The sequence below is a fragment of the Cygnus atratus genome, chromosome 24 (genome assembly GCF_013377495.2).
Source record: "Cygnus atratus isolate AKBS03 ecotype Queensland, Australia chromosome 24, CAtr_DNAZoo_HiC_assembly, whole genome shotgun sequence".
NCBI lineage: Eukaryota > Metazoa > Chordata > Aves > Anseriformes > Anatidae > Cygnus > Cygnus atratus.
The window spans coordinates 4,363,568-4,386,211 of NC_066385.1; the positions used below are offsets into that span (position 1 = coordinate 4,363,568).

Below are 22,644 nucleotides of genomic sequence, written 5' to 3' on the forward strand. Positions count from 1 at the left end.
GGCATCATTTGCAGCCCCCGTGGGGTGAGGGCAGAGAGGTGATGATGACGGCATCGGTGGGGACACAGCACTGCAGCCCTGTGCAAGCCCACAGGGGTTTAATCGCAGCACAAAGCACCTCCAAGGCCAGGACACCAGGAACTCCCCCAGATAAACCCTGTTGTGCAGATGGACAAAAGCCACCGGGACAGCCAAGAGGCTCTGGGCAGCCAGCACAGCCCCATAAAGCACAGCCCCATAAAGCATGGCCCCCCAGATCCTCTTCTCCCCCCCAGACCTGCATCCCTGCGATGCCCGGGGTTATCTGGGGAACAAGAACCACGCCACGTGCTTTAGGGCTCACGACTGCACATCCCAGCAGAGGATATTCCCCTGGGATCCCCAGCTCCCGCTGTCCAGCACCCGCTGGCCCCCAGCACTGCTCCAGGCTCTCCAGCAGCACGAACCAGCAGCTGCGCCTGGCACGGCCGCACCACAGAGCTGCTTGCGGCACAGGGCAGCGGCTGGGTCAGGCTGCCCACAGCAAGGCAGGTTTCCATGCGGGGGAAGCAGCGGGCTCACGCCTGCACCCCAGGCACCAGCACAGTTCTCCCCGGGCTCCAGAAAGCCCCGGAGCACCCCTGGGGACGGAGCAGAGCCCCGCAGGGCAGCCGTGCGCTTGCGATTCCATGCACGGCGTTGAAATCCTATTCCCCCCCCCTTGAACTGTCCGCTCGAGGCCGATGGGAGCAGCGGCACAAGGACAGGGCCACCTGGGGGGTGCCCTGCCCCAGCAGCCTTGGGTCACGGCCGGGTCCCCAGGGACACCCCGTGTCCCACAGGGGGACGCCTGCCCCCCCCCCCCATGACCACATCTCGACCTCAGCAGACGCCGCCGTAGCTGGACCAGGTCCTGCAGCCCCAAGCCAGCCCAGCACACTGCGGCCACCCCTGCAGTCACCCACCTGCCCCACGGCTCCAGAGAGGCCCCAGAGCAGCCCCCCTGGCCCCCAGCAGCAGGACAACCTCCCCAACCGCCTCCATCTGCCCCAGCCCAGCACCAGGACTGCCCCAGCGCCTTCCTGCACCTCCTGCCACCGGCACCCAGGCTTCCTCCTGCCTCCTTTTAGCGATGCACCAGCCCAGAGCCCTTCTCTGCTGCGCCCTTACAGCACCACGAAGAGCAGAAGAGCAAGGAACACCTCGAATTACGCCTTCAAGCAAAGCACTCGAGCTTTTCTTAAGACGCACCAGGTGCAGAACACCCCAAAGGCACCAGGAGCCCCCTCCACGCAAGGCTGCAGATGCTGAACCACCTGCAGTCAGCAGTGACGGGTTTGGTGCAGAGCAGACGGCCAAGCACACGCAGGCTTCGGGGGCAGACCGCAGCAATCCGACACAGCCCAGCACAGCACCCTTGGCGCTGCTCCGCTCCCTCCGAGCAAGCCCAGCACAGGGGCTGCAGCGGGGGCAATGTGCCGGCAGAGCCACCCCGGGGGAATGGGGTCTCTGCCAGCCCCACCAGGACCCCGCAGCCAGACCCCAGTGGTGGTGATGCCCAGGGGTTCCCCCTCCAGGCACCGACACGGAGCAGTCGGCTCGGGGGGATTCGGATCCCGTGCCCCTGGAGCTGGGATGGGGGAGCTCAGGCATGGGGCCAGCGCCGTCCCCAGGCTGTCGGATTACGCCAGTGTAGGGCATCTCAGATTCCAGCCGCATGCTGCCTAATTTATGGTTTAATTAATAAATGAGGAATTATGCTGAGTTTATCCAATACTTCTGGACGTGCGATGTTATCAAAATCCCATTACAGATGAAGGAAGGCATGAAGAGCAAAATTAGCTTTGGCATCTGAAACATTTCAGTCGATGCGATAACACAATTATTAGGGCTAATAATCAAAGAGCACTTAGGGGAACGCCAGCTCCTGCGGGAGCTGAGCGCAGGGCAGCCGCAGCCCCAGCCTGGGGCGAGCTAGGGAACAGCAGGGTTTTCACCCGGGCGGGCAAATCCATCGGCAGCCAAGGGCAAAAGCACTTGGCCAGACTCCACTGAGCGGCGGCCAGCGGCTCTGGGCACGGGGACGAGGCGCAGCATCACCGCGCACAGCGGGCAGCACCGCGCTCCACTGCCGGCATTAGGGACAGCAAAAAAAAATTAAAGAGTTGAAAAACAGCAGGCACTCGGCTCCGTCTATTTGCTTTGGGCACTGATCCTGCTCGAGGACATCCCGCCTCCCGGCTCGCAGCTTCCCTGCGCAGCCAAGAGAAGGAGAAACTCGAGTAATAATTAGGAGCTGCAGTCATCAGGCTCCCGGGGCTGGGCCCTTGCCAGCAGCACCGCCAGCCCGCGGAGCGCCCGCTCCCACCCTGCTGGGGTGGGCAGGAGCCTGCCGCGCTCCGGTGGCCCTCGGTGACCGTCCTGCAGGGCTCCGTTAGCAGGGGAGCCACTCCCAGCAGCGGGCTGGTGGCCCTCAGTATTTTTACGTCCCCCCTCGTGCCGTGGCTCTGTGCGGTGCCGGGCGCCGCGGGGCAGAGGGGCGCAGAGCCAGGGCTGCCCCAGGAGATGCAGCGCAGCAGACACCAGCTCGCCGCCGCTGAGCACCGAGGGACCTGACCCTGCCCCGCGGGAGCTGGGGGCTTGGAGCTCCCCGCGAGGGGACCCCAACGCTTGCCCCAGGGGCCGTGGTGGGGCAAGGTCAGCCCCGCTCCTGTGCTTCGCCGCTTGTGAGGAGGGGACAGCGCGCGGCTCCCAGGGGGTTTGGGGGGTTTTATGGGATCGTGCCTTTCCTGAGCAGCACGGGTGATGTCCCGCTGCCACTGCCGGGCTCAATGACCTTGGGTGCATCACCTCTCTCAGCGCCCCACGCTCCCCCAGCACCGCAACCCAGCGAGCAACTCTGCTTCCCTCCAACACCTTCCGGCCACAAGCACTGACGTGCCGCCGAGGCGAGGACCCCGGCCACCCTGAGGGGGCCCGAGGGCCCCAGCAGCCCACGGCAGCGCGGCCGAGGCGCTGCGCTAGCGAGGAATAATGCAGCAGGCAGGAGACGACGCCTGCCGGTCGCCGCGCCGCCGTGCAGCATGCACAGGAGTGAAATATCTGCAGCAGCACCTGGGCGCACGAGCAGCCAGAGCCCTCGCGCGAGGCCTGAAGTTTGGCTGCTGCAGAGGGGCAGGGGGGAGCCTGGCAGCGCCCTGAGGCCGCCCTGCAGCGGGTGGCACCCTGCAGAGGGTGGCACCCCAGAGCGGGTGACATCCCAGAGCGGGTGACATCCCGGAGAGGGTGACATCCAGCAGCGGGTGACATCCCGCAGCAGCACCTGCCCAGCTCACCCGGAGGCCAGGCCAGTGCTGCACCACGCTGCACGCAGTGCAGAGGGGACCCGCAGAGGTGCCAAAGCCCCGGGGCACGGCTGAGGACCACGAGGCGACGCGTGACACAGGCGCGTCCCCCGCGCCACAGTCACCTTGCAAAACTGCCTTTCCCCTGCGCAATTGGCAGAGCTCTTTTGGGATCGCGCCCGGCCCTCTGAAAGTAGGCTGCAGGGGGGCACCAGAGGCAGGACGCGGGCGCAAAGGCTCGGTTCGGGTACCCCTGAGCTGGTGCCCCGGCACCGCTGCACCCCACCGGTGCGGGGGAACGCAGGAGATGCCCGGAGGCTGCTGCAGCCCCGGGAAGGGACCCGCTGGTGCTGGCTGCGGGCCAGGACGCGGTGCAGAGCCCCCCCCGGAGCGGCCGGCCCAGCACCGCACCGCGGCTGCAGCCCCCGGGGCGGCTCCGGGGTCGGGACCGGGAGCGGGACCCCCGAGGGCACCCGTGGGGACGCGGGGCTGGAGCATCGCGGGTGGCACCTCGGAGTCCTGGGGCACCCTGACCCAGCGCCGCGGCACCGAAACTCGGGGGGGGGATCCCGCACCTCCGGGGGTGTCCCGCATCCCGGGTGCGGGTCCCACATGCCGGGGGAGGGTGGTCCGCGTCCCAGGTGGGGGTCCCGCATCCCGAGGGGGGGCGTCCCGCATCCCCGGGTGGGGATCCCGCATCCCGGAGGGGGGTCTCGCATGCCGGGGGGGGTCCTTCACCCCGGGGGGGGGTTCCCGCATCCCCAGGGTCGTTCCCGCACCCCGGGGGTGGGGGGGGGGCCCTCCATCCACTCCCCCCCCCAGGCGGCACAGCCGGGCGCGCAGCACCCCAAGGGCAGCCCCGGGCACCGGGCAGCTCCCAGCCTCCTCCGTGTCCCCGGGGTGGTCCCGCCGCCCCCCCCCACCCCGCCATCACCGTGCGGCCAGCCCGGCCCCGACCCCCGCACCGCACCGCACCGCAGCCGTCCCGCACAGCCGCTGCGGCACCGGGGGCACCGGGGAGAAACTCGGGCGGGAGAGCACTTACCGGGGGCGGGGGGCGCGGGGCCGGCGGGTGCGGGGCCGGCGGGTGCGGGGCCGGCGGGTGCGGGCCGGGGGCGGTGGGTGCGGGACGGGCGCTGCGGCAGCCCCGGCCCCTCCGGGCTCGCGTGCGCTGGCTCCGCGTAGCCCCGCCCCCTGCCCGTTCGCCCCGCCCACTGTCTCTTTCGCCCCGCCCACTGCCCGCAGAAGCCCCCGCCCCCCTCGTCGCTAAGCCCCGCCCCTTTTCCGCTCACCCCCGCGCTCCGCAGGGGGCGGCTCCGCCCGGGTGGCGCCGGCGCTGGGAGTCCCCTATGGGGGGGGGTGCCTATGGGGGTGCCTATAGGGGGCTGGGCCTATATGGGGTGTGCTGGGCCTGTAGGGGTGGTGCTGTGCCTATGGGGGGTGCTGTGCCTATGGGGGGTGCTGTGCCTATGGGGGGTGCTGTGCCTATAGGGGGTGCTGTGCCTATGGGGGGTGCTGTGCCTATGGGGGGTGCTGTGCCTGTAGGGGGTGCTGTGCCTATAGGGGTGGTGCAGTGCCTATAGGGGTGGTGCTGTGCCTATGGGGGGTGCTGTGCCTATGGGGGGTGCTGTGCCTATAGGGGTGGTGCAGTGCCTATAGGGGTGGTGCTGTGCCTATGGGGGGTGCTGTGCCTATGGGGGGTGCTGTGCCTATAGGGGTGATGCTGTGCCTATAGGGGGTGCTGTGCCTATGGGGGAGGTGCTGTGCCTATAGGGGGTGCTGTGCCTGTAGGGGGTGCTGTGCCTATAGGGGTGGTGCTGTGCCTATGGGGGAGGTGCTGTGCCTGTAGGGGGTGCTGTGCCTATAGGGGGTGCTGTGCCTATAGGGGAGGTGCTGTGCCTATAGGGGGTGCTGTGCCTGTAGGGGGTGCTGTGCCTGTAGGGGTGGTGCTGTGCCTATGGGGGAGGTGCTGTGCCTATGGGGGAGGTGCTGTGCCTATAGGGGTGGTGCTGTGCCTATGGGGGGTGCTGTGCCTAGAGGGGGTGCTGTGCCTATGGGGGGTGCTGTGCCTATAGGGGGTGCTGTGCCTGTAGGGGGTGCTGTGCCTATGGGGGGTGCTGTGCCTGTAGGGGGTGCTGTGCCTATAGGGGGTGCTGTGCCTGTAGGGGTGGTGCAGTGCCCAGCTCTCTGGGCTGGGGTCAGGATCGCACCCAGCGGGGTCAGGATCGCACCCAGCGGGGTCAGGATCGCACCCAGCCGTTACCTCCCCTGCAGTCGCCCTCCCCTAACGAGCTCCGGCCCGTGGGAAGCGCCCTCTAACTCATCACCGGCCTGGGATGAACGGAGGGCTCCTGGAGCTGCTGTCCCTGCTCCAGCATCGCTCTCCGGGGTGGAAAACGGCTCTGAGCCGCCCCGGGGAGGACCGGGCCTCCTTTCCCCGCAGCTGGGGCTGTGCAGCCTCCCCTGGGGGGGCCGAGCACCGTGCTGCTGCTGGGGGGGACACCATCCCCCCCCCCCGTCCCCCTGTGCTGGTGATGGGTGGCCGGAATCCATGGCAGGAGCATCCGTCCCCATCGTGTCCCCATCGCGTCCCCATCGCGTCCCCTCGGATGGGGAGCTGGGGACCAGTCCCAGCAGGGTGGAAGGGGCCCAGCACAGACGCCCGCCTGCCGCGAGCCCCCTGCACACCCTGGCTAAGGTCTGCCTGTCCCCCCCCCCCCCCACCCAGGGGGATGCATCCCCCCCCCAGCATCCTGCAAATCTGCGAGGATTTTCCCCCCCAGGAGCATTTCTGCACACCCCAGGACTTCACAGGAGCGCAATCTTCTTCTGAAAGGGGTCCCCCTCCGACAAAACCGCTCCCAGCACCCGTCAAACCTGCCACGATTTCAAACCAGGGGCGTTTTTACAAAGCCCCCCCGGGGGGTTTTGCGGGGACAGGGGTAACCGTGCGGCGGTACGAATGGGCCCGTCCTTCCCACCCCGCGCAGGGACACAGGACGAGCAGCCAGGCGGTACAGGAGATAACTTTATTGAATCCAATGGTGTTAGACAGACGACCGAGAAGAGACATGCCGGTTGGTGCGGGCAGCGTGGGCAGCAGGAGCTGACTTGGTGCAGGGCTGGATTTGTTTCTGTCCTTCGTAACATCCTCAAGCCTTTTCCTGGCTTCCTTTTGGACTTGAAAATTTCTTTAAGTAAAAACAACGAATTGTGGAAAGAGTCCAGATAGTGTTTGTTCCCTCTGATTGTTCCCGCAGCTATGTACAACGTAGGGTTGGGTTCCAACATCAGGTATAAAATGGAGCGAGTTTACAAACTTCGAAGAGGCAAGGAAAAAGCAAAGACAGACAGGCGAGAGCAGTAGAAATCCGGACCAAAATCTTAAAGAGAAATTTAAAAAGTGCTATAAAACCCCTCGGCAGGAATACCATGCAGTTAAGAAACACAAAACCCAGTCAGTTACACAGATCATCTAAAACAGGAATTTGTCCATTTTCGTCTTTTATTTAATTAAAAAAAGGTCGTTGTTTTGTTTTTCTTTTTTAATAGAAAAAAGCTAAAATTGTAAGGTTCAGGCCACCGGGCAGCAGCAGCTCGAGGGGGCAGGAGGGGGAGGCGCCGGCAGCCGCCAGCTCCAGCCCCTCGGGAGGGCTCCTGGCGCTCCGAGGGGCCGCGGGTACCTTTGGGGTGACGACCACCCTCGGCACGGTGGGCTCCCTTAGGGACAACAGGCACCTTTGGGGGTGACGGGCACCCCTGGGGCTCCGGGGGATGCCTCAGTGCAATGGTCGGCCCCGTTGGGCCAGGCACCGGCAGCCCTGGGGGACGCTCGGTCCCCAGCGCCCCCGATGGCTGCCACGCTTGGGGACGGGGGGTGCGCGGTGTAAGCCAGGAGGAGCCATCGGGGCCTGTCCCCCTCAGCTGGGGAGCCCCAGGGAGAGCCCCCCACACACACACACCATCCTCGGGGCATCGCCCATCCCACAGCGCTGAGACGGGCTGATGCAGGGCTTGGGATTCCTCCTGGTGTACACCAAGGTTTGTCCCGCACCCCAGCACACAGCGGCTGAGGTTATGGGGCAGTGCCAGGCGGGGAAGGATGGGGCAAACCCACGGGAAAGGGGCTGGGGGCACCCAGGTGCATGGCCCCGGGTGAGCCGGTGATGGGGACGGTTGGTTTGATGGTTTGGTGGCTCCGTGGGGGTCAGGAAAGACAGCCCGACCCCGGACACCGTGCAAAGCAGGGGGGATGCATCGACCCCTTACACCACGGGGCTCCTCAAGGCACCCAGGAGGGCACCCAAAGGTGCTTCGTGCCCTGTCCTGCATCAGGCACCAGAGCCCCGAGGAGGGTGAGTGGGGCTGGAGGGGAGCGCGGGTCCCCAGCGCCGGCCTCGAGCGACTGCTGAGCCGGTGTCTTGTACAATCAGAAAAGAAGTCAGCACAGCACAGTTATCACAGAGTACAAAAAAACGGAAAGACGCGCAGGGCCGGGCCCCACCAACTCACGCAGGGCGTTCGACTACAGATCTATTTACAGCGAGAGTCCTTAGCCGACGGCGGCAACACAAGAGAAGGCAAACGAAAAGCCCTAGCGTCCAAGCCAGCGTGAGGAGGGACAGCCCTGTGCGGAGGGGCCGGGCTGGCCGGCCCCGGGGGGGGCCGGGGGGCTGCGAGGTGGCGGTGGGGAGGCTGTCGGACAGACGGAGAAGTGAGCACCATGGGGCGCGTGCGCCGCGGCCCGGATGCGCGGGGCGGCAAGGCGAGGCGCGCCGGGCGAGAGAGCACCAAGGGCAGCGGTGGTGGCCGCCGGCGAGCGGCACCGGGGGGGCCAGGCAGGGCCTGGGAGGAGATGGCCGCCTCGCAGGGTGGCGAGGTGTCCCCAAAGGCCACGCACGAGGAGGGGGTGGGAGCAGGACAGGGTGGACAGCGCGGCCCTAGGGCCACCTCTCCCCGAAAGGGGTCCGAGGAGGGGGGGTCCCAGGCGTCGTGCTCCCCTCGGCCCGGTGGTGGGACCATGGGGAGAGGGAGGGGGCTGCGGAGCCCAGCGGGGCCAGAGGCAGCAGCCCTGGAGCATCCTCAGGGATGTGCAAGTAAAGGGCATGAAGCCAGCGGCCCCGGCTGGACTGGGCTCACCCCAGTGCCGCCGTCCTGTCCCAGCCCGGCTGGCTTTAGGGACACAGTGAGAGGACACCGCCCCTGGGGCAGGCTGTGACGGTGCCAGCCCCAGCCCCGCGTGCCCCCTTCCCACACGGCGCAGGGATTAAGGCAGTGCGGCGGGAGCAGCGCCTGCGACATTGCACCTTGGGGCCAAGAGGACGCGTGGCCCCAGCTGGGTGTCCCCAGAGCACCGGTGCGGGGTACGGCGAGCCCACGCTGAGCAGGCGCTGCCAGGCCCGAGGGTGCAGGCTGACACCTGGGGGCCACCAAACCCCAACAGAGCCTGGGGGGGGATCTGGGGGCACGGGGACAACCCTGGGCACAGCCTGTCACCCTGTGCCACCCCACCAGGCAGCAGGGAGGGGACGGGGGGCAGTCTGTGCCCCCCAGCACAGCGGGGACAGGGCAGCAGCACCCTGCGTGCAGGGGTGGGGATGTCCCTTAGCATCCCGGCCGGGTGGGACACCTCGTCCCCAGGGCCGGACTCTGCCTTGTGCTTTTGGGGAGGGGGGCTGCCAGGCAAGGGGGTGCTCCGGGAGCATCCCGCTGCCACCGGCTGCCAGGTCCCGTCCCAGCCCAGGTGCGAGGCTGCAGGAGGTGGATTCAGGGACTGGAGGTTGTCCAGTGAGCACCAGTTTTGTAACGGAGGTGGTTGGAGTGGTGGAACCGACGGCTGCAAAAGAAAGCAAAAGGAAGGGGAGCTGCTCGCGGGGAAGTGAGGGGCACCGGGCCACGGGCAGGGAGAGAAAAGAAGAACAAGAACAAAAAAGGGACCAAAGCAAAGTCTGGACTCGGCCAAAGAAAAGGGAAGGAAGGGGTTGGGGGGGAATAAAATAAAATAACCAAAGCAGGGTTTATTGGGCTGTCCGGGTCACAGCGGCTGCCATGCAGGTTAAACAGGGAACGTACAAAGATAGCGGCGGAGCCGCGCTGCTCCTCGCTCAGAGCGAGGCGGGCGCTTCCCCCCGGCAGCGGTCCCTCGGCCGCGCGCTGGCCGGACAGAGGGACGCAGCCCAACTCCGGCCCAGGTGGCTCCCGCGGGGTCCCTGCCCCACGCAGGGGCCTTCCTGCGGCTCCGCGGAGCGGGGGCTTGGTCCCAGCGGGTCAGCCCGGCCCCGAAGCCCGAGCGTTTGCAACAGACAGAAAAACCAAGAAGAGAAACCAGGATCCTCCTACCCCCGGCCTGGGGAGGGGAAACGGCACCTCGCGCTCTCCCGCGGGTGAGCCGAGCTTCCCCACGCTCCGCGAAGGACGCGCGGAGCCCCAGTCCTCTCCGCTCGCTCACCAGCCCCAGCCCCGCGCTCCAGGCTACCAGAGGAGAAGGAGAGCAGCCCGGCGGCGGCTCCCCTGCGCCTGGGCCGGCATGTCCGTGCCTCACAGAGTCGACTGCAGGTCGGGATCCACCATGGTCTCGCGGTCCGGAGACTCGATGTAGTTGGCGGCTTCCTGGAGCTTCAGCAGCATGGCCATCTGCGGGGAGAGGCGCGTGGCACCCAGCCCGACGGGGACAGGGGGTCCTTGGCAAGGACCTCCAGCCCTCCTTGCCCTCCCAAACCGACCACACCCTAAGAAACTCTCCTAGAGGGGAGAGGAATGCCCAGAGATGTTGCAAATCCTTCCCCGTCACCAGGATCTGGACTCAAGGGATGCTTAAAGCTCTGCGTGCCGAAGCACCGGGGCCTGTCCCCCTGCACTGCAGCAGCTGGCAGCACCTGGGGCTGCCCGCTGGCCTCTGGCAGCCTCTCCCCATGACACACACGTGTGTGAGCCCCCTTCGTGTGTGCCTGCGTGGGGCTGGGATGGCTCCTGGAGCACGGGGCCATGCCTGCTCGCCGGCACTGCGGTGTGCCTCGCGGCGCAGCATTCCCCCTGGGGCCACCACCCGAGGCCCGCTGCTCCTTCCAGGAGCACAGAACGTTTCTGCCTCACAAGTTGGGGTTTTTACACCAAAAAGTAACCGGGAAAGCAATGCACAGCCCCGTCCTGTTCTCCTCCAACCAGCGCCACCCGGCCCCTTCCCGGCGCAGCGCGGCCATACCAGGGGGTCCGCGTCCAGGGAGCTGGGCGTCGTGTCCTTGACGGTGCGCTCCTCGGGAGGGGACACGGTGCTGTGGGGCCCGATGGTGGGCGGGGGCAGGTGGTACAGCTTGGACTGGTCCTGCTGCGCTGACGGCCAGGGCAGGGTGTCCCGCACCCACTCCACGGGGTCCTCCCAGGCCGCCTTCTGCCCGTGGACCTGCGGGCAGGGAGCGAGCGTCAGCCGCGGCTTCAGCACGCGCCAAAACTGGCAGCGATCAGGGTAGGGAGCAACAGGGGCGTCACCTGCACCCCAAACCCCTGCGCCTCCCCTCTCCCCACCCTGTTGTCTGCTGAGACAGGGCGTCCCCAAGTGCCACCAGTTCCAGGCCGAGCCCTGCTTTGTGTCCCCGTCTGCCAGGCAGCGCTGGGTACCTTGAGCCCATCTTTCGCTCCCTCCTGCAGGTAGGGGATGATGGAGTTGTTCCACAGGTCGATGAACCAAGTCCGGAAATCCTCAATTCCAATGGGGCAGGACAGGAAGAAGCAGGGACCTGCAGAGGAAGGCAGAGAGCAAAGATGGGTACTGGGTGCCCCAGCTCCCGCCCCCAGCCCCACGCCAGCCCAGTGGGGAGGCCGCACAGGAGACCCCCGTGCGCTTCACCCATCCTGGGAGCAGCGCCTGGGCAGTACCTGCCCAACAAACACGGGCAACAAGTAAGATCCCAGGCCAGGAATGGGGCTGCAAAGGTCAACCCAGCCCCAAAAGCGTGTGAGGCAATGCTACACCTGCCTGGGAAAACACAGCAAAACCGCACCCGAGGAAGGGCGCCAATAAGACCGGCAACCTTGGTCTAAACCACAGTGACAGCTCCCACAGGGCAGGGGGACAAACGCCACCCAAATGAGCAACGTTTGTGCCCATCACCTCCCAGCTTCTGTTTGTGTGGGGCTGGGGGACACGAGGCAGCGTCTTGGCTCCTCAGGCTCCTTTGGGACAGTTTTGCCCCAGTCCCATGGGGGCTCCCGCGGCTCCCGGCAGCGCGAGGCAGAAGAGGGAGGCCAGGCCGTACCGATGAGGAAGTCGGAGGTGCTGTGTTTCTCCAGGAAGGTGTGCAAGTGGTACCAGAGCTTGGGCACCCAGTCCAGCACGCGCAGCAGCTCCTCCTTGTTGGCGTTGACGTCCGTGTCCGACTCCAGCAGCTTCCGCCGCAGGTAGCGCACCAGGAAGCCGTTGGCTGGCTCCACGTTGTTGGAGAAGGTCAGCATCCTGGGGGGGGACCCGAGCGCTCAGGGCTGGGTCTCTCCACAAGAAGCCCAACTCCCCGGCACCCTCCCCAGGGTCCCTGCACCTTTAGGGGACCTCCTAGCACCCCTACGCTGCCTGTGCCCAGGGCTGGGGACTTCAGACCCTTGTGGGATGGCAGGGACAGGCCCGGGGCTCGGTCCTCGTCAGGGTCCCCAGTCACAGCATGCGTCCCTGGGACTGCCCGGGGGCAAGAGCGATGCCCCCTGGCCTCCCCAGCCCCACAGGGACGCTTGCCAGAGATGATCCATACCTAAAGCTGAGGTGGAGGCCGTGGTTTGGAGTCATCTTCACGGGCTGGTTGGTGGTCCCAATGATGTAGGGGCTGAGGGAGAGATGGAGAGAGACAGGAACCATGAGGAAAAGCACCCTGCATCGCTCCCACCCGCAGCAGAGCCGGTCTGAGCACAGCGAACACACAGGGCCGTGCAGCCAACTCTCCAGGAGCCCCAGGGATCGTGCTGAGAGCAGCGGGGAGCGTGCGCGTGCCCAGGAGGCCGTGCCGGAGGGGGACACCACGGGGCTCTCACCATTTGTGGTACTTGCAGGTGAGCGCGCCGTTGACGAGCTCGCTGATGGAGCCCGCCTCGCTGAGGTCGTCCAGGAGGATCACCAGCGGCACGTCCGCCGTGCCCGTCTCCCGGTCGATCTGGTTGGCCAGGTTGGAGAGGTACAGCTGCAGGTCCTGCAACCAACGGAGCTGGGCGTCACGCGTGGGACCACGGCGTCAGCACCAGTACCACCGGGGACGGTCTCAGCTGCTGCGCGCCCTCACCTTGCAGGACTGCTGGTGCATGTTGAAGGTGCTGACGATGCCCTCGGTGACGTCCCGGCCCGAGCGCTCCACCAGGTACTCGGCCAGGCGGTTGGTCAGGTAAGTCTTGCCCGTGCCGCTGGGTCCCGAGAGGATGAGCCGCCGGTGCTTCAGCAGGAGGCTGATGTAATGCTGCATCATGGGCTTGGGGATGAGCGTCTCGAACACCAGGCTGTCCACGCACTTCTCCTTCAAGCCTGCAGGCAGGGGGAGGGCTGAGGGTCCCGCTCGTGCCCTGTGCCACCATGAGACAGAGGGAGGACAGGACAGCAACGGAGCCCAGCCGGCGGCCTCTCTGCCCACTGACCTTTGAGCGTCACCACGATGCTGGTCATGCCCCGGCGGCACAGCGGCAGCTCCGGCGGCTCCGTGTCCAGGACCCGCTTGATGTGGCTGATGCTGTAGCCATAGACAGACTCGGTGCTGAGCCCCAGCGTGGAGGCAGGATCCATCTTGGTGATGTAATCCTGCGGGGACAAGGAGTGGGCTGTCAGGAGGCAAACAGTGCTCAGCAGCCGCATGAGCTCCTGGTAAGGACCAGGCCAGGGAGCGTCAGGAAGAGGGGAACAGTGACAAAGATGTTCTCAAAAGAGATGTCGGGATGCTCCTACCTTGAAGACCTGGCAGACAGCCTCATCCAGCATCTTCCAGTCCACCTTCCCGCTCACCTTGGTCCAGCCCAGGAAAAACTCCTGTTGTTTGAGGTCCTAGGAGCAGAGGTGTGCAGAGTGGGAGCACTGCATCCAGCCCCAGAGACACATCCCCTGCCCCTCATCCAGGACCACGGTGCTGGGGCACGTCGGGCTCCCCACGCTTACCCCCTTGATGATGTGCTGGGGCGGCATGCGCACCACGATCCTCAGCGTCAGCTCGTCTTTCTGGGTGCCGGCACTGACAGCATCCATGGGGGACACATCTGGGGACGGAGCAGAGTCAGGCTGTGCCAGCAGGGCGAGCAGAGCCACGGGGCCTGACCATGCCCAGTCTGAGCTGATCAGGACACAGGCAGCACAGCAGGTCCCCGTGCACAGCCGTCTCCCAGTGCAGGGCAGCACGCTCCCACCGTCTGTGCTGGGCACCCCCACACACGTCCATGTCCCTCCCTGTCACCCCTACCTGTGTCCGCCAGGCTGGGGCTGAAGGCATGGCCGAGGGCAAGGCCCAGCGAGCGCCGCGGCGAAGAGGAGGCCGAAGTGCTCGTGACGTGGCCGGGAAGGGATCCCGGCACTGCCGAGGGCCCCGGAGCCACTTTGAGCCGGTCGTTCTCGGCCTTCAGGAGATCCACCTCCAGCTGGGGGAGAACCGCGGGGCGGCCCAGGGTGAGCAGCTGGATGCCAGCAGCATCCCAGCACCAGCCTGGGGCTGTGGCACGGCTCCGGGGACACGAGGACCACAGGCCCCAAGGTGCAGCTGCCCTCACCTGCATGTTGTGCATGGTCTCCCGCAGCTGCTCCAGCTGGTGGGCCGAGTTGAGGGCCTCCAAGCGGATGTCCGTCAGCTTCATCTCCTTCTCCCACAGCTCTGACCGCAGCTCCGACACCTCCTTCTTCTCCGGCTCGCCCTCGCTGTGGGCCTGGAAGAGCCTGTGCCGGGGAGAGAGCGCGGCGTGCTCAGGGCTGGGGCAGACACCCCGAGACCCCTGCACCCAACCTTCCCTGCCCCACGTACTCAGCCGTGTCGATGCCCACGGAGGAGGACGTGGAGGACTTGATGGAGGGCGAGGCGGTCTCCGTGGAGCCGTGCTGCAGCTTGGGGGAGGACGGGGCAGACGAGTCCGGCGTGGCAATCTCCTCGATGTCCGAGTAGGACGAGGCCGACTTGGGCCCCTTCTTGATGCTGAAGGCCTTGTTGAAGGAGCTTCGCAGCTACAGGAGACAAAAATGCTTGTTACGGACGGCCAGACAGCGCAGCCTCGCAAATACAGGCCTGGCCCAGGCCCCACAGACAGTCTGAGCCGGGACCAGCAGCACCATAACCATCGCTGAGGCACCCGTGGCCCCCCACCACCACCCCAGGAGACACTGCTGTGACCAAACACCAAATGGCCCCACTAAGCAGGACCCGTGTCCTGGCCAGGCTCCCCCCCGACCTGCTCCCAAGCCAGCACCCACACGGGGCACTGGGGACCGCACCAGCACCCTGCTCCATCGGGAAGGGGCGACTCCATCCTCGCGGTCACCCCACCGCAACCACCCCAGCGAGCAGGGCTTTGGGAACAGAGCTGGGGCCTGGGGACGCACCCCAAGGCTCTCCTCTCCGTCCTTCTGGAGGGGTAGGGGGCCAAACGGCCTGCTGGAAGGGTGCGGGGGCTTGGCAGGCGTCCCGGCCGGGCATGCAGCATGCACACAGCGCACAGCACACACACAGCAGCAGGCGGGCGAGCGCGACGCCGGGGAGAGCTGACGGACACCGCACAGGGGCCAAACAGGGCCTGGGTCCTGCTTACGCAGCCCCACTGCCAGGACTCTGGAGCTCACGGCACGTCCCCTGGAGCGCCCAGGTCTGCTCCAAGTGGAGGCGGGGGGAAAAGAGGATGGAGAGCAGGCAGGATCTGGCCCATCTCCCATAGGCACTGCTGGGCAGGCTGGGCTGGGGCGTCCCCCAAAAGTGAAAATACCGCATTTCAGTTAAGATAAAAATAAATGATAAAAAAAAAGAACAAGCTGAGCATCTGGCTCTGCTGACAGCAGGAGAGCAGGGGAGCATTGGGACCTGCATGGGTCCCAAAGGGGACAGTGACTCAGCCCCATCGGCAGCTCTGGGGCCACCCCAGATGGGTGCCCAGCGTGGCAGCATCGCGCCATGGTGCCACAGGCCAGGCTGCAGCGGGGTCCCTGTCCCCTGTGTGGGGCTGCCCTCAGATCTGGCTACGAGTCAGGAAAACACCTGCTTGCCCTAGGCAAGAATGGGGGAAAAATCCATTCATGGGACCAGTCCCCATCCATGGGTCCGGTCCCCATCAGAGCCCTCTCTGCTGCCCAGGTGGTTCAGCCCCTCCGCATGGGTGCGTGTTTTGACCCTAACACCAAAAGGAAGCAGCCAAGGCGTGCGTGGCACAGGGCCCCGGGGCGGCCGTGCTAGGGATCAGTGCCAGTGGGACGGATGGGATGGTTTGGGTCACGAGCGCCGTGCCGTGAAATGGAGCAAGCGCCCTGGGCGGGCACGGCATGGGGTGGAGAGGACGGTGTAGGACTTACCTCATACACCTGGAAAAAAAGGGTTGAGGTCAGCATAGGGGGAAGAGAAACAGAACAAAGCAAGACTTAATCACGCGTCCAGCTCGGGGCTGCCTGGCCGGGTGTTTGCAGAGCCCCAGGCCCGCACCCCGTGCTGCCAGCGCCTGCGGGGGCTGAAGGGAGACGCGTGGGAGACACCACAAGGGAGCAGGCGTGCGGGACAAGGGCTGGAAAACTCCCAGGGGAGCTGGGGAAGTCCTGGCCCCAGTCAGCACAAGACAAATCCAGGGTGGCTGCACACTCCTCGGCAGTGCTGTCCCCAGGGGACAGAGGGAACCAAGACCGTGAGGCCAAGACGGACCAAGCAGGGCTGGCTCATGGAGCTGAGCCCGGCCAGACCCTGCCAGCGGCTCCCCACGCCCCCTCCTCCTGCCAACGGCCTGCCCAACCCACCCAGCTCTTCTTCTTCTTCTTCTTGGCGTCTGCGTCCTTGCTGCTGCCGATGCTGGAGTGGCTGGTGATGCTGTTGAGGCTGGAGATGCTGTCGGAGGAGTTCTGCCGCTTGATGCGCAGCTCTGGGGCCGGCGAGAGAAGCCAGGGAGTGGGGAGAGACCGGGAACGGAGCGATCAGCAAACTGTGCCCGTCCCAGTGCCACAGCCCCCCGCGAGCTCCTCCCAGCCCACCCTGCGATCCCTCCCTTCTCCCCTGGGCCCAGCCGAACCCCGCAGCTGTCAGAGCCTCCTGGTAAGGAGGATCCCGGGGGAACGAAGCCAAGATCAGCAGCCAGAAACACAGAAGTGGCAAAGAGCCCGACAAGGAGATGCCTGGGGGAGGACAAACATCCCATCCCCTACGCACCAGCACCGAGACGTGCCGTGCTGACAGCCCTGGCTGTGTGCAACCCAGGTTTCGGATGCTCAGGGGTCCCAGGCAGGGAAGGGCTGCGGCCCCAAACCCCAAACCCCTTGCAAGAGCCAGGGATGCCCCAGGGCCCTGTGTCAGCCCCGAGCAGGATTCAGGCAGGGCTGCAAACCCCGCAGCGGGGACTGATGAGTTCGTTGCTCCCCGGGGCCCGGCAGAAGGGCTGCAGCACCGTGCCGTACCTTTGGGCGCGACTTCGGTGCCATTCAGAGCGCCCTGGATCACGGCTTGGGCCTCCGAGTTCTTCTTCTTGAGGAAGTCGATGGTCTCCCGCAGGTCCAGCAACTCCGTGTCCTGCAGGAGCAGAGCCGGGAGCCGTGGAGCGTGTCCCGATGGTGCGGGGGACGCACCAAGAGCTCCCGGGGGCACCCTCGGGTCCACCCCACGTATCCCCCAGCCCCGCGAGCACTCTCCCGGTGCCTCCCCAAGGCACCCACCTTCTCCTCAGCAGTCTCAGCCAGGTGCCGCAGGCGGGACGTCATGCTCACCAGGCTCTGCTCAAAAGCTGCCACCAGGTTGGCCTGGGAGAGACGGAGAGATGGGTGAGCACCCGCGGCCCCGAGCCCGTCAGCATGGGACGCAGAGCTTGGAGAGGGGATTTCTCCTGGGGCCGGGGAGCCAGCGCCAGGGAGAGAGGTGGAGCCCAGAGCAGGGACCACCGCAGGCTGGCCTCGGGGTGCTCCCGAGGGAACCTGACTCTCCTGCGGGTGCGGGTGAGCACCAGCCCCACGCGTCCCCCGCGGGATCCCGCAGGGACTCACGTTAGCAGACAGCTGGGACGTCAGGGTGGCCACCTTCTCCTGCGAGGACTCCAGCTCGCGGCGCAGCTTGCGGATTTGCTGCGGGAAGAGAACAAAGGGGGTGAGAGGGGTCGGGCGCTCGCCCCGGCTGCGGCGGCAAGGTGGGGACCAGGCGGCAGCGATGGGCACGGGCTCACCTCGGACTGCATCTTCTCCTCAGCCTGGCAGCGCGAGGGCAGAGAGAGACAGACAGGCGGGCAGTCAGGAGGGTAGCGAGGCACGGCCAGGCTCAGCGCGGGGCGGAGGACATGCACAGAGCCCCCCCCGCACAGCTCAGCGCCCCCGTTCCCACCCGGGCCCCCCCAGCCCGCAGCCATGCACGAGGCGGTGCAGCCCGGCGGCGGCTCTTACGGAGGAGTAGGTGGAGGACGCGCTGGAGGCCAGGGACAGCACCGATCCGTGAACTGCAACAGAATAAAACCCGTCAGGAAGCTGAGCGCTCCTGGGGCCACAGGGGCTCTGCGGGGACCCGGGGGAGGCGGACACAGGGACGGTGGCTGTAGGGCACTGCTCGCTCCTCGACACTCAGCCGGCAGCCTCCGCGTCCTGGCAGGGCTGCGTGGGGAGCACCCTCGGCTCTGCCCGAGCCTGGGGCTCTGCCGCCCTGCCTGGGTCCCCTGCCCTGGTGCCAAGGACACCGGGCACCACTGGACACCCACCACGGCTCAAACCTGCCCACCAGCACCTGTGCGGGTCAGGAGGTCCACACGGGGCCGATGCCAGCGCAAAGGAGGTTGCCCCCCACAGCACTGATGTTGAGCCCCTCCAGCAGTGCCCAGAAATAGGGACGAGGATCCGGGGAGCCTCGCCGCCCCCCAGGGAGCCCCCTCAGCCCGGGCACGCTCTCACCGTCGTCCACAGGGTCCCGGAAAGAGCCCGAGCGGATCATGCCCTTGGGTTTGTCTGCCAGGGAGAGGGTGCTGCCCATCTGGGAGGTGCTGTACAGCTCAAAGGTGGAGTCGTGGGTGGGGATGCTGTTGGAGCGGGTGATCCGCGGGGTGGTGGCGGCAGTGGGGCTCACTGCAAGGAGAAGGAGGGGGAGAGGCAGGGTCAGAGCGGCACCGGCACGCAGCCGGGCCTGGGGACCGGGGTGGGGGGAAGAGGGGCTGGGAGTGGTCCGTGGAAGGCAGGATGGGGAAAGGAAGCAGGGATCGCGGTCCCAAAGCAGAGGCACGGGAGGAAAGCTAAAAAGCAGGTTTACACAGGGACCTGGACACCTGCACCCGAGGCAATGTCTTCTGGTGAGCACAGAGCTGAGAAAGAAATCCGTCACCCTGGGGCAAAGCTTGTGCCACCGTGCAGGAGCCCATCACCTCCGGGAGCAAGGGGGAAGCACCCCATCACCTTCTGCCAGCCCCAACCCCTCTGCCTGAGTCCCCAAACCCTCCAGGAACGTGTAGGACCCAGGAAGAACAGGGCAGGGCTTCACTTTGCTCTCTGGGCACCCCCAGAGGAGAGGAGAACTGCGGGCAGAGACCCAGTGGTGGGTTGGAGGCCCTGAAGCAGAGGTGATGTGCGTCCCTGGTCCCCCAGCCACGACCCAGAACCTTGGTGGGGCCAAAGGCACCGGATGCTGGGAACTGGGGCTGCTGGGGGTGTCGAGGAGAAAACCATCGACCCAGAGGCAGCCAGAGCCTCTGGAACAGAGCGATGGCCCAGCAGAGAGCCCAGGTGCTGGGGGACTGGGGGACCCAGGCTGGGACAAGCGGGACGGGGCCGGGGAGGGGGGCACTGACCGATGCTGGTGAGCGGGCCCTTCCCCACCAGCGCCATGGGCAGGGCAGGGGGCGAGGGCAGCTCCGTCTGGTCGTCCGACTCGGGGAGCCCGCCGATGGTGTGCGAGTGGCGCCGCTCCTTGGCCTCCTCCTGGGAGTGGAGCTGGTACCTGGAGCGGAGCAGAGAGCAGCACGGTGAGGTGGCGTGGGCACCGGCCCCCATCCTGCCCGCCCGCCCCGCGGCACGGCCCGGTGGGGGCTCAGCACCCCCAGCACAGGGGGCGCTGCCAGCCCCACGCCCCAGGTGCCCCCCCACACCCGTCCTCCCTCCCCAGCAACGTTCAAAAGCCATTTGGGCCTTTTTACCTCAGCCCTTTCTTGGGCAGCGTGTTCCTGTCGCGGTTGGAGCTGGAAGGGAAGGGAAGGGAAGATCAGCCACCTCCTGCACGGAGGGGAGGTGCCACAGCGCACCTAGGGGCTGAGCGACGGGATGGGGACGAGGCAGATTTTCCCCAGATATGAGCCCCCGAAGCAGGCAAAGGCCACGGTAGGATGGCGAGGAGGGGGCTCAGCCCATGGAGGTGCCCAGCAGCCCATCGCCCACCCTCAGGCCGTACCTGTCCAGATGTGCGAGCCGGGGGCTGCCGCTCCAGCCCAGCTCACCCGCCTCCTCCTCCTCCTCCTCCGCGCTGGCAGGGGGGACAGCAGCAGGGGTGGGGGCGGCGGTGCTGCCCCCCGAAAAGGCACTGGGCAGGCTCATGGGCATCTGCAGGGACTCCATGCTGCGGTGCAGGCCTGAGAGCTTGGGGTACATCCTGCCTTCCTTGGGGACGCTGAAGCCGCCCATGAGCTCCAGGCCCTGGGAGAAGCTGGCCGAGTTGATGTTGAGGATGGGGGCAGGACTGGGGCTGAAGCAGGGCGTCAGGTGCCCGCCGGTTGGGTGCAGGTCCTGGAGCTTGGCAGCGTGCGGGGGGTGCAGCTCGCTGGAGGAGGGCAAGTCCAGGCTGTTTGAGTTGACCTTGTCCAAGTTGGCCAGCGAGGGAGGCTTCACGTACGTCTTGGCAGCCGCTCTGGGGGAGAAAACGGATGAGGATGGCGGTGAGACCGCGCGCCGGGCACGGCTCGGTGCTGGGCACGGCCACACCAGGCTCCTGCTGCCTTCGGAGCAGGGAGGTTCATACCTGAGAGGCGTGGGGGGCAGCTCGGCCACCTTGGCCGCCGGCGGGAGGTTGGCCTGGGCTTTCGGGGTGCTCTCGGGCGAGCCGATGCTCTTCAGCGTCACGCACTCGGAGTCCAGCGCTACCGCCTTGGCCTTGGCCTTCTCCTTCTCCCGGTCCGTCTGGTTCACGGGGGCCGGCGCGCCACGGCCGGCGCCGATCTTGGACGGCTCCTTGAGCCGCGACACCGAGATGCTGCCCTGCTTGGTGCTGAGCAGGCTGGGATCGATGCTGCTGCTGACGGGCCGGTTGGCGCCGCGGCCGCCCGTCACGCTCATGGAGCTGGACTTGGCCGGCCGGGGAAGGCTGCGGTACTGGATGTTGGAGCGAGCCCCTGGGGCCAGGAAGCCGGGCTCGGCCGCGTTGGAGACATCCAGGCTTGTTTTCCTCCCGCTGACCGGCTTGACGGGGATGCCGGAGCTCTTCTGGATCTTGCCGAGCGTGGCCGAGCCCCCAGCTTGCATGACGGTGGCGGTGCCAGTGGCAGGAGCCGGCTTCTTATAGCCGAAGGAGCTGGAGGCCGAGGGGCGCGTGAGGCCTGACGGGGGCTTCTTGGCATCACCGATGCGGTCGCGGCCGGCGTCGGAGGAGGAGCGCTGCAGGCCTGTGTTCTTCACGGACAGTTTGCTCTTGTCGGTGGCTTTGGTCTCAGGTTTGCCTGGCAGGGAGGGAAGGAGGGGTTAAGAACCCAGGAGCAGCAGGGAGGGTTTGGGGGACGGGATATTTGGGTGCAGAACAGCTCACATCTGCCAGCAGCTTTGGAGATGAAGAAGCAGAGACGTGATGTAGAGGAAGAGGACAGGACACGCCACCGCCCGTAAGCCAGGATCCCCCCCACCCAGCCAGCCTCCAGCCCCGCGGGGTGTCCCACAGCCAGCCCACGGCTGATGTGCGCAGGGAAGGCACACGAAGATACCCAGAATCAGCCCCTGCCCAAACCGGCCTCACCTGCCACTTTGAGGGTGCTCTGGGCCGTGTGGGTGATAGGAGAGGTCACTGCCACCGGAGGGGTCTTGCCCTTCTTGAGGGAGCCCGGGGTGCCCAGGCTGACCGGCTTCTTCAGCTCGCCGCCCTTGGACCCCTCCTCGCAGCTCTCCGAGGGCTCCCGCCGCCACTTGGAGGAGCCGTGCTCCATCTTGAGGCTGCTGCTGTCGTAGTCCAGCTTCTTCGTCGCCTTGTCCTCGGCCTCGCCGTACCAGCTCAGCCCGCTCTCTGCCAGCGAGCGCTTCTCTGAGTCCGTGCGCAGCTGTGGGACGAGAGGAGTCAGGGGCAAAACCGGCACCCACCCCAGCCCCAGCGAGTGCCAGGGCACCGGACACCCATGGCTGCTCCCAGCCCCACCGAATCGCGGCCCCGTGGCACGTGCCATGCCTCGGGCAACCCCCCCTGCCCACCCTGCCGCGGGGCGGCACCGCGGGCACCTACCGCTATGGCCGAGTTCCTGCGCGAGGCCGTGGGGGTGGAGGGCAGGGAGTTGAGCGAGGAGCTGGCGTTGAACTCCTCCGAGCTGAGGTTGTCAGAGGCATCGCTGAGGCCGCTGCTGATGGAGCTGCTTTCATCCCAGCTGCAACAGCAAAGCCAGCGTGAGGCCCCCTGCCCAGCCATCCCCTGCCACCGCCACGTCTCCCTGCCACCCAAGGACGCCCCCCAGCCCCGTGCCACCCCCAGGGCCAAACCTCAGCTCCCGTTCGCCTGGCGGGGAGCCGACGCTTGGCAGCCGTGGCTGGCTCCAGCCCAGCCTCACTCAGGCTTCAAACCCCCACAATTTCCCCGTTCAGGCCCCCACGGAGGTGTTTTATGGACTGAAGGCACCTGTGCAGCGGGGGGGGACCAGCACCGGCACGGCAGGCAGCACCGCGGCCGGCACCGAGCTCCCCGTGACCAGCCCCACAGAGGGGGTCAGGAGGATTCCTGGAAAGGGCAGGGACCGGCCGGAACAACAAACTCATCCTCCCCACAGCCTCCACCCTTTCTCGGCCAGCTCCCACTCGCTGCTCCAGCGCCCGCGGGGGACATCGGCACCTCCGCAGCGCCCGGGCAGCTGCTCCGTGCCGGGGGCGCAGCGGAGCGTGCACGAGCCCATCTCCGGGGCTGTCACTCAGCGCGGGCAGCACCCGCGAGCACGGCCGCCTTCCAGCAGGATGAGCACGGCCCCTTTCAGGTCAGCGGCTCAGTAGGTCAGGGAGGCCCCC

General features: G+C 66.8%; 1 protein-coding gene across 16 annotated transcripts in view; it reads right to left on the minus strand.

Annotated features, from left to right (window-relative positions):
- Positions 1 to 6,333: 6,333 nt before the first annotated feature.
- Positions 6,334 to 22,644, minus strand: part of NAV1 (neuron navigator 1) — a 57,469-nt gene continuing 41,158 nt past the window's right edge. For 15 of the 16 annotated variants that reach the window (XM_050715354.1, XM_050715353.1, XM_050715352.1 and 12 more), the window contains 25 exons: positions 21,878 to 22,016; positions 21,401 to 21,698; positions 20,417 to 21,110; positions 19,853 to 20,305; positions 19,602 to 19,643; positions 19,257 to 19,405; positions 18,370 to 18,540; positions 17,872 to 17,924; positions 17,482 to 17,559; positions 17,158 to 17,241; positions 16,903 to 17,014; positions 16,252 to 16,373; positions 14,291 to 14,487; positions 14,043 to 14,205; positions 13,739 to 13,913; positions 13,441 to 13,538; positions 13,234 to 13,329; positions 12,930 to 13,089; positions 12,584 to 12,819; positions 12,339 to 12,508; positions 12,062 to 12,133; positions 11,576 to 11,772; positions 10,938 to 11,056; positions 10,525 to 10,722; positions 6,334 to 9,956 (listed from right to left, as the gene is read on the minus strand). In XM_050715354.1, coding sequence (XP_050571311.1) covers positions 9,861 to 9,956; positions 10,525 to 10,722; positions 10,938 to 11,056; positions 11,576 to 11,772; positions 12,062 to 12,133; positions 12,339 to 12,508; positions 12,584 to 12,819; positions 12,930 to 13,089; positions 13,234 to 13,329; positions 13,441 to 13,538; positions 13,739 to 13,913; positions 14,043 to 14,205; positions 14,291 to 14,487; positions 16,252 to 16,373; positions 16,903 to 17,014; positions 17,158 to 17,241; positions 17,482 to 17,559; positions 17,872 to 17,924; positions 18,370 to 18,540; positions 19,257 to 19,405; positions 19,602 to 19,643; positions 19,853 to 20,305; positions 20,417 to 21,110; positions 21,401 to 21,698; positions 21,878 to 22,016 — 4,372 coding nt within the window. In that variant the 3' untranslated portion in view covers positions 6,334 to 9,860. The remainder of the gene's footprint in view (positions 9,957 to 10,524; positions 10,723 to 10,937; positions 11,057 to 11,575; positions 11,773 to 12,061; positions 12,134 to 12,338; positions 12,509 to 12,583; positions 12,820 to 12,929; positions 13,090 to 13,233; positions 13,330 to 13,440; positions 13,539 to 13,738; positions 13,914 to 14,042; positions 14,206 to 14,290; positions 14,488 to 16,251; positions 16,374 to 16,902; positions 17,015 to 17,157; positions 17,242 to 17,481; positions 17,560 to 17,871; positions 17,925 to 18,369; positions 18,541 to 19,256; positions 19,406 to 19,601; positions 19,644 to 19,852; positions 20,306 to 20,416; positions 21,111 to 21,400; positions 21,699 to 21,877; positions 22,017 to 22,644) is intronic. The other variant, XM_035561466.2, reaches the window with a different exon arrangement.